Genomic DNA, 9,821 nt, shown 5'->3' with positions numbered 1-9,821 from the left:
TAGATGTATAATTTAGTACATGTACATATTGACCACAGCACATTCATTATTACATTTTTTTTGGGGGGGGGGGTTGTTGGCCAATCACTTGCACCATGTGCAGTTATGCCCTCTGCAGATGCGTGTGGGGAGCTGCTATAATAAGTAAGAATCACCCAAATTGTAAAACAAGCTGACATGTGCAGTCTCTTTCGGTTGTAAAACTTAATGTTACAAAGCTTAAGAAACTTGACGATCATGTTTATTGAGGTCGTTGAGGAAGCGTGTCCGGGCATGCGCTCTCTCTCTCTCTCTCCCTCTCTCCCTCTCCCTCTCTCTCTCCCTCTCCCTCTCCCTCTCTCTCTCCCTCTCCCTCTCTCTCTCTCGGGTGGCAGGACCCGCGCTCGGTCTGCGTGCTGTGCGAGCCAATCACATTGTAGAAAAACACAATATTGCGTCATTGTTATTGTGGTGGTTTGGAGCTCCAGCTGTTGACAGAGATTGCGCCACCACGCTTTCATTTAGGCCTCTAACGCTGCGTTAACGGGTGGACCCGCAAGATTACACTATAGCACCATGTCGATCCTAAAGGACATTTCGTCGGATGATAGTTTGCAAGGTAAACGACAACAGCTCATCAGTGTTTAAACTACCGATAGACATCGTTAAGAAAACACAAGGTGACGTTAGATCACACTTACTTACGTAAAGAATGAGCTTAACAGTCGACGTGTCTATGCCTGCTTAACGTTACGTTATTATGTCGATCTAGACCCAGTGACCTAGTTATAGTGAATAAGGCTCATCTGCAATGTTGCAAAATCAAAGCGCCTTCAAGCCACGTCTGTTTGCTATTGTACCTCTACCCTACTGATATACCAATCGCATTGACACTATGTATTTTATTTAAGGTTCCTGGGTTGAGCTGCATTTCAGTGGCAATGGCTCTCAGAGCACTAGTCATCACGGAAGCCAGGAGCAAATCCCCACGTCGGTCCTGGAGGATGACGTGGAGAAAATGCTGCTGGATGCGCAGCACGAGTCGGGCAGAAACAGCTCCAAAGGAAGCTCTCAGTGCAACAGGTTTGTGGGGGGGAAAGAGGAAGCACTGTCTGTGTTTTTCTTTCTTATAGCCTATGTTGTGTAATACAGCTCATACATGTGTCTTAAATGATCACAGTGTGTGTTGTCTTCCTCACAACAGCCCACTTAGAGCCCTGACCCCCCTTCTTCTGTTGCGAGGCTCAGAGGCCAACAGCTCACAGGTATACTTGTTAGCACCATTGAACAGTATCATAATCTATTATCCAAGTCTAATTCATTTCGTGTAGTTTTATGGAATTCTTCGTAAGATGTTTGTTTTCAAATACTAGTGGTGGCCAAATTGTTGCTTGAATATCCACAATTTGTGTTTTTAGTCAGATGAAGACTTCCAAGAAAGAAGACGGGAAGTAGAGAACATGATGAAGAAAAATGCTGACTGGATCTGGGACTGGTCTAGTCGCCCTGAGAACAATCCACCAAAGTATAGCCACCACTCATTAGGTTTCTCTCAGTATTAAGTAGGATTTATTTTTTTGTTTCAGTGGTGCTATCTTAGTCAACATAATTATTCCAAAATAATATTCCAAAACGTGTCAAAAATAGCTGGTGACTATGACCCACTTGAATGTCTTTGGCATGCACATGTAATCAATACCAATGGAAACATAGTGAGTAATCATTACAGGGATGGTGGAGCTAACAGTAGGAAATTGTTAACTCTATTGTACTAATCTTTTGCACATATTAGCCTAAATGTATATTTACTTTACCCCATGATTTGTAATTGTAAGAATGAAAAAAAGATGTCTGTGTGTGTGTGTGCTGGCTGACATTAGACTGACACTCAAAACAGTGAAAAATTAATGTGCTTCTCCGTAGGGAGTTCCTGCTGAAGCACCCTAAGCGCTCGACCTCTCTCAGCATTAGGAACACCAGCGTCATGAAGAAGGGAGGCGTTCTCTCTGCTGACTTTCTGAAGCTTTTCCTTCCTTCATTAATCATTTCTCACATAATTGCCATTGGCCTTGGGTAAGCAACATCATTTAATCTCTAACTCTGGCAATTACAGTATCTCAAAAACTAAAAAAACATTCAATGAGAACCTTTAGAGGAAATTGCTGACGGATCCTTAGAATAATGTTTAAAGCCCCGATTTTTGACCAGATTCAATTGATTATCTTCATATAAATAATGGAATAATTTGACATACAGATTAAAATTGTATTTGGTATTTGTTTAGATAATCATACATGAAAAAAATTGAAATGTTCTTCTACTGTTTTTTCTACTGTTTACTGCTGATGCAAAAAGATCTTTAACAGCACCAACACAGCATGAATAATTTAGTGGTTATCTAATATTAGTCTCTGCATTAAATGGCATGTCCATCAATTTGAGAGTGATAGATCCCAGCCCTGTGTTTAGATGTTTGGTGGTGAAACAACAGTTTTATTTACGTCTCCATTATGACATTCATAAACATTGATCTTACCTCTATGAACCTCTAACATGTAGAGTAGAATAGAACATTTTACCACAGCAGAATACAGCTGTTTTAAAACCTAAATATCCAAAGGCAACCTATAAGGTTTCCTCATGTTCAGTGTCTCAGATTTAGTGGGCAAACGGTAAAAGTAAATTGCTAGTGTGCTCAAAAAAAAAAAATGGCACAGGTATTTTTTCTAGTGACAAACTTGCGGTGATAGAGGCATCAAATCCCAGCTTCAGTATAGTTGTATGTATTTCAGAATGTCATTTTTTTCTTAGATGTCTTTTGTTTTGTATATTTTGTTCTCAGCACCATCACATATTACATGTTTCTCTCTGCTTTCAGGATATATATTGGGAAGCGTCTAACCTCCCACAACACCTACTGAGTAGGATGGTGGACACCTTGATGTGACCACCTAAGCATGCCTTAAAATGGGACCTTCTGATGACTGAGGGGAGACGTGGCCATGTGAAACGGTCCAATTTGATTGAGTTAAGGATCTGTCATTGCTGTTTCGTGGTGTTTACTCCTGAACACAACAGTGACCAATCCTGCTGGCCTGGAGATGACTGTTCTGCTGCTTTCTGCTCCTTAAATCTGCACGTTGGGGAACTGTAATGTACGCCATTGCCTTTTTTCGTTTTGCAGTGAGAGATCACTTTTGATTTAAAATGATTTATACATTTTTCTTCTTAATCAGCTTTGAAGAAAGGAAAGTGTTTTGACTTGTAACTTACATTTATTTGTCCTCATTAGATTGCTAAATTGTTGTGCAGTTGTAAATTGTGATAAGAAAGCATTATTAAGCACATATATGGTCCATGTTGTTCATCCTACACACAATAAAAGCTGGAAATGCACATATGACCCTGATGATTTATAAACCAGTTAACACGGAGAAAAAGGGAAAGAACCACATGCAGTTGAACACAATTAAAATTTTATTTAACTTTGGTCAAAATAATAAACAAGTGAATACATTGCCACCATGTTAGGAATCAATGGACAAAGACAATGCATTTGTTTTAATGTCATCAGTATATGTTGTGTAGTCAACCTTCATTTCTGCATTCACAACTACGGCGATAGCATCCACATTTTAAAACACGTGGCTCAAATTTGGGTGACATCCCTAGTTAATCAATAAGGGCACATGTATGAGGCCTGTCTGAATTCCCTATTACATGATTAGGAGGCACTCTATCACAAACTGTATGGTGTGCAATTCTCCTCCTTTGTGTTTTCATAGACAGCCACATATAGCAGCAGTATATGAGGACGTAACTCTATAAAATAGGATTTACAAATAATGCACATGAGGTCTGTAAAACGTTTGGGGACATAACTTGTAGCTGTCACTGATAAAAGTAGGTATTAAGGCTGCAGATTCCCTGTGTCCTGGGCCCCACCATGTGCCATGTAGTTTCCAGCCTGCATCCTAACACATGGTCAAAAAACACAAACACATTATCAGCTGTCTCCAACAGTAGTTCAGAAACCGGTCGCCCCAAATAGTATTTCCATAACAAGTTTGCTTGAGATCTGCTCAAAGACAGTGGTGTGACTGGACATTTTTCCACCTCTCTACAACATAAAAACATGCAAAGCAATAAACATGTTTTAATACATACTTCTAAATTTAAAAACACATCTGTAGTTTTAGTTTCTTTTATTATGTGGACGACAAGGTGTACTTGAGTAGATACAGTCAGTGAAATTATGTCACCTTATTGACGGGGGGGGGTAAAGTAAGAAGAGGAAGGGGGAAGAAAAGAAACAAGTCCACTTTCCAAATTCACGGCCACTTCCACCAGTGGTTTGGCCTGAATACATGGCCAATGGGGGAATGTTACAGTTAGGCTTATTGGCCATTCATCCGTGCTTCAGAGCGCCCAAAAATCTTTGAGATGATGTTACAACTTTGACAAGACGTCATTTTAAGGGCTTTCCGATAGTTCTGTCGTGAAATCATGAAATGAAGGCTTAAAATGTCAACACAAACACCAACGTTCAAGAGTTTGACCTTGAGAGAGTGCCATTCCGTCAATAAGACCCGAATTGGGCTTTCTGGGTCGGGGGGGGGGGGGGGATGTTGATTGCCCTGGTGCCAAAGGCAAAAAAAACCTAAGCTCAGACTCAAAAAAAAACAGGCCTATGGATCAACCTCCTGTGAAAAAAAAAAAAAAAAAAAAGTAGACACGTGCTTTCGAATTCTTCACCAGGAGGACAACGAGGCTGTTTCTTCTTATACAGATAGACAAGTAGTAGGCTTAACTACACAGGTACGGTAAAAGCCCTATCCTCTGGAGCCCCAAATCTTCTAGTTGATTTTGTCCTGGAAAATGTACAAGTTGTTGGTGGCTGCCACAGCTATCACGTTATCTTTGGGGTGCCAGGCAGTGTGGAGGATCTTCTTGTTGAAGTCCAGGCTGTCCACGCTGATCTCGTCCTTCTTCCTCTTGCCACCAGTGGACACTTTGCGCGGTTTGAGCGTAGCCCGAGGTTTGCTGCTCTCCCGGGACGCCTCCAGTGTGATGTCCCGCCTAGTGTTGCGGTCAAACATTCGGAAGAAGTTGTTGTAGGAGCCGGTCATGATGGCACTGTTGAGGAGAGAGAATAAAAAAAAATATATATATATATATTCGTCTAAATGAACTAGAAAAAGCCAATTTGATATTTCAGGAACACAAAACAATAGAACATACTACAAAAGAATCTGCTTTCCTATGCAAGAGCAAGGACACGTACCTGTCACTGCCATTCCAGCAGCACTCGAACTTGTCAAAGATGCAGTCGTTTTCATACAAGGAGCACAGTTTACTGCGAAGGTATTCATGGACCTGAAACAAAACACATTACTCAACGTAAATATTCACTGGAGCCTCACCTCCTCCTCGCTGTGGATAGACCCGAGTGTAAAAAGGACTCATACAGCGAACATACTTGGTCTGAGTATTGCACTTTTTCCATCAGCGAATGGTTCTACTCATAGCTTTATTTCTAACAGAACGGCCCTCAGATTGCTTGGCTAACCAGACACCTGTGAACTAGTCAAGTTCCACTTTACGTCGTTGTCTGTCCAAAATCTCATCATTTTATCTTAACAGACATTTGTGTCAAATTTGAAGAAACACCCTCCTGGCGTTCCTGAGATATCGACTTCACGAGAATGGACAGGATGCACAACGTACGGACGGACATCCCAAAAAACATAATGCTGATCCGGCCACGATGCAAAGCCTTATGACACTGTTTGAGGCCTAATGCTTTCTCAGTCTATGTAAGAAATGTCTTATGTGAGGCCGGATTTAAGCTTTCACTTGAATCAAAGCTCAGACATCATTATTTTAATCTATAATTCTGTTACATGTTATTTTTACAAAAGATAGGAACGCAATGTCTAAGTCACGCCTGATGTTGCCTTACAAACAAAAGACTGATCCCAGCCTCTTGCACACAGCGAGGCCAACAGCTTATCAACTACACACTAGTTTGTGATCGGTTCTCAGTATCGGCCGATTACCAAACCCGGGTATTAGGACTGAAAAAGTCAAATCAGTGCATCCCTATTTACAACACTGTGGGGCTTACTTTGTTCTCACGGAGGATTAATGCTATATTTGAAGATAAGTATGTTTATTCACCTGATACGTCTCCACTGGCCTGTTCTCCATGTTGAGGTCCCAAACTTTGACGGAGAGATAGTCACGTGTCATCATATAGCGTCCGCTGTGACTGAACTTCACGTCCGAGATGGAGGAGATGATCTCAGAGAAAAAAGACCGGCTGCTCGGATCCTCTGGCTCCTCAAAGACTGTAATAAAGATTAACAGCGTGAAAATCATTCCCAGCTGGCCTTCGTAACATATCGAAGCAAAATCATATCCAATCTGGAACGTGTCAAACACTGTTTACCAGATTTAAAAATCACTAAAACCTTCAAACATTTCTGTCCAATCAAAGTCACAAAACGTTATCTATTTAAACTAATCAACAAAATAGAGAAAGCAGTAAATCTACGTATCAGATGAAGTGTTACTAACGGTCCACTCATTTTCCATAAATGACTTGATGAGTTATCAACATTTTTATCAATTAATTTCCCCACTGATTGACTAATGAATTGACTTAACGTCACCACTTACACTTTGAGTGCCTATCGCAGAGCGCCGCTGCTCGCATGTCACACAGGCGGATGGTGCCTTTGCTACTGCTGTACACAAATACATTGCATTGGAGTGGATGGCACTCAGCAGCTGTGATTACTTCCGTCAGTTCCTCCATGTTGGCGGGCTTGATGTCTACAATATCTGGGAACACAAGTGTTAAGGAACGAGCAGTCTTATGTGTCATTAAGGTACAATGCAGAGATCATTGGCCTATACGTCATATATATCCACCAGCTGTCTTCTGGTAAAGGAAAAAAAGGATACTAAAACTTCTGTCTGTGATTTCCAAGTGCCATAGATTTATTCTTAGGTCATCTGCGGAGAGGTACGTTTCATGGTCACTATTTACAGAAATGGAATTAATGTGATAGGTGTGCGCATTTGCAAAGATCCTCCGTGGGCTTGCTTCTACCATGAGATCCATTGGCATCAGTACTGGTACCTGAAAATACAACATGCAAGTTTAGACAAGATTTTAAACAAAAAATAAAAAAGAGAGAGGTCTCACACATGACTAAACATACCCGTAAAGAGGTGATTCTAAAGGGGTCTCGGAGTCGTCCATCTTCATCTTTCAGGTTGTAACCTTCTGCTCTTTTATCTCGTTCACTTATTTTCCACAATTTGATAGTTTTATCTGACAAAAACAGGAAAGAGAGTTGTAAAATATCTAGAGGTGAAGAAGAGTGATCTGATATTGATCAAGTTAAGTCACAGCGTCATAATTCTAGCACCAAACAGTCAAACCAGGTAGAAAGTAAACCCTTACCATTTGTCGAAAGTAGAAAGTGAGCAGCATTTTGTTGGGGTAGCCATCTTATTTTATTAATTTTTTCCTCAATTTCTAAACTTTTCAAATAGTCAAATTCTGGCTCGTGACTCTGAAAAGTGCTATAGACGTTGTACTCCCCGCGCAGATGTGGACGATTCTTAGACTGAAAACAAATATGGCAAACATGAGTCACCAGGTATATATACACACATTATCACTGCAACACAGTCCAGCAAATAACTTTTGACATATTATTGTTGATGAAGATACTCATTTTGACACTCCGCGTGAATCTTACCTCCTGTTCATGTTGAAATATCACTACTCTGCCTCCTTTATCTCCAGTTGCAAGCAATTCTCCAGAATAGTTGAACTCAACTGTTGAGATTATGTCAGCTGAAAAAGGACACAAACCAGAGTGAATCCCACTTACAGAGAGCTAGAACCGTGTTAGACTGCAGACTCAATCTGGTGATTATAGACATTTTATTAAAATAAAACATCTGGTACACTGACAGCCAAAAACGTGTACACCCACTCATGTATGAATGAATGAAAACAAGAATGATGTCACTCGACAATTTATGGACGCAGCACATTGACGTCATGGACACGGTCGCTCCCCTTTAATAGCTTAGCCACCACCTAGCATACAGCTAGCTAGCGACATACAGTCATTTACAGAGGAAAAGGGGCTTTCCGTGCAACCGATCCACAAACAGACCCACACCGATCACCGCAGCGGCCTTGCATTGAAACCCTCGCGACCATCTTAGCTATCGTGCATCTCACGTGAAGCCCACGGAGCATCATCATCAGACCATCTAGCTAGCTGCCCATCGTTTTAGCCTAGCCGCCAAGCTAACGTTAGCCACATACCTTCCGCAACATCTTCATCTATCGCTCCTTTCACTTGAGAGAAACACCACTGAAAATCATTTCCACCTGCAACTCCTGTGAAAAGAACACGTCGTTAGTTTGCATCTGGTTCGTGTTTCGTCTGGAGGATAAAATGACCTGACAGTGACACAGTTTTGACAACTAGCAACTTAGCTTGCCAGTGCTAACGTTGGCTAGCTAACTTGCAGATTCAGGCCATCACACACACAGAGTGAGGTGGGTCCTTCTCCTCCTACTTCAACAGTAGCTTACCCGCCATTGCTTCATGTAGCAGCTCTTGCTGCACACGGCTTCCAAAACCTAATCAACCAATGCGGCTTGCTCGGGGAAATAGATAGCATCCACAATCAGTGTGAAGACTCGGGTCCAGATCTGTCAAGACCACGGAAATTATCCGAGATTTTTTTTCTTCCAAAATGGCGCACAGTACATGGAGAAATGACGTCATGCACACATGCCACATCCTGGCCCCATCCATCCTCCTGAGCATCATATTGTTAAATGTGCATTCGGTCTTTATTTTCTATGCATTGAACTTTATTTCATGACATATTGATACCTGCTCATGCATCCTGTTAAAGACAATTCAGCTGTCATGTGATGGGTGGAACAAATTACATTTACACACCGGGATGGTGGTATTTTAAATAAAATTGCAGCAAACAAAATGAAATAAACAAAAAATAGCCAGAATAAACAACATGAGCATGTTTTGTAGTCTTGTTCTTTGGCCAGGTATGTTTCACGAGTGTGATTTGCATAAAAAGTACCCTAATTGCTAAAGTCCTTGTAGACATACAAGTAAAACAAATACACATTCATTTACAAACTATACTATTATACTTTTTTAATTTGATTGGTCGTTGTTGACGTTAGATCTGAAGTGTGTCCTAAGTCAAAATTGTATGACGCCTTACAAGTACCCTGGCTTGTATTGTGTGGTCAATGGGTGACATCTAGTGGGAAGATGAGGAAACTCCAGGTACGTTTTGTTGGGTATGTTGCACCCATCTCTATGTGTAACAAACTGAATGTACTTCTCAGGCCCTATTTCACAGACATCAACCTTCAAGTCTTTCACTACATGGTCTGTAAAACCTCACTTACCTTAAACATGTCCACTCGAAACAAACACAAATCGTGTTAAAATGGTAAAATGTGTAATTTTAGGTTTAGCGTTTAAATTTGTTGTACTCTTAGGGTTGACCTGTACAGCACGTTATTCTTATAACCCTATTAACCGTGGGCCTGCCATAGAGATGCTGTGTATATTCAATACCTTATTACAGTAGTTCCAGGGACATTCTGAAAACCATTATTGTTTCACATTGAGGGTGTCACAGTGGACCCATAATATCTATCTATCTTCATGTTTTCCCCCCACATCAGTTTCAAAATGGAAAAGATATATGTATATTTATTTTTTGGTTGATTCAGACTGTCAACCCAGCTCTTTCATTGCATG

The 9,821-nt window shown here is 40.9% G+C and overlaps 2 protein-coding genes across 2 annotated transcripts; one reads left to right on the top strand and one right to left on the bottom strand.

Moving 5' to 3' along the window:
* Positions 1–380: 380 nt before the first annotated feature.
* Positions 381–3,375, top strand: bnip4 (BCL2 interacting protein 4). The gene is made up of 6 exons (XM_031839209.1): positions 381–598; positions 891–1,062; positions 1,184–1,244; positions 1,398–1,504; positions 1,903–2,052; positions 2,858–3,375. The coding sequence occupies exons 1-6, from the start codon at positions 556–558 to the stop codon at positions 2,898–2,900; spliced, it is 576 nt and encodes a 191-aa protein (XP_031695069.1). The 5' UTR covers positions 381–555; the 3' UTR covers positions 2,901–3,375.
* Positions 3,376–3,435: 60 nt separating this feature from the next.
* Positions 3,436–8,773, bottom strand: LOC116377548 (protein phosphatase 2, regulatory subunit B, delta). Its single transcript, XM_031839199.1, has 10 exons — positions 8,609–8,773; positions 8,336–8,410; positions 7,755–7,852; positions 7,454–7,619; positions 7,209–7,321; positions 6,949–7,126; positions 6,661–6,825; positions 6,160–6,329; positions 5,264–5,355; positions 3,436–5,115 (listed from the first exon to the last, which is right to left on the bottom strand). The coding sequence occupies exons 1-10, from the start codon at positions 8,613–8,615 to the stop codon at positions 4,836–4,838; spliced, it is 1,344 nt and encodes a 447-aa protein (XP_031695059.1). The 5' UTR covers positions 8,616–8,773; the 3' UTR covers positions 3,436–4,835.
* Positions 8,774–9,821: the final 1,048 nt, after the last annotated feature.

The sequence above is a fragment of the Anarrhichthys ocellatus genome, unplaced genomic scaffold (genome assembly GCF_004355925.1).
Source record: "Anarrhichthys ocellatus isolate YVR2014 unplaced genomic scaffold, GSC_Weel_1.0 scaffold3, whole genome shotgun sequence".
Lineage (NCBI taxonomy): Eukaryota > Metazoa > Chordata > Actinopteri > Perciformes > Anarhichadidae > Anarrhichthys > Anarrhichthys ocellatus.
The sequence above is the reverse complement of the archived record's forward strand: the minus strand, read 5'-3'. Positions and strand labels throughout refer to the sequence as shown.

What these genes read in the sequence shown, in the direction of transcription:
- bnip4 (XM_031839209.1), top strand. Translation starts at nt 556, where the DNA reads ATGTCGATCCTAAAGGACATTTCGTCGGATGATAGTTTGCAAG. An exon ending in CAGAGGCCAACAGCTCACAG is followed by an intron (nt 1,245 to 1,397) that starts GTATACTTGTTA and finishes TTGTGTTTTTAG; the next exon opens with TCAGATGAAGACTTCCAAGA. An exon ending in CCTGAGAACAATCCACCAAA is followed by an intron (nt 1,505 to 1,902) that starts GTATAGCCACCA and finishes GCTTCTCCGTAG; the next exon opens with GGAGTTCCTGCTGAAGCACC.
- LOC116377548 (XM_031839199.1), bottom strand. An exon ending in AGATGAAGATGTTGCGGAAG is followed by an intron (nt 7,853 to 8,335) that starts GTATGTGGCTAA and finishes GTCCTTTTTCAG; the next exon opens with CTGACATAATCTCAACAGTT. An exon ending in CTGCGATAGGCACTCAAAGT is followed by an intron (nt 6,330 to 6,660) that starts GTAAGTGGTGAC and finishes TCTTTATTACAG; the next exon opens with TCTTTGAGGAGCCAGAGGAT.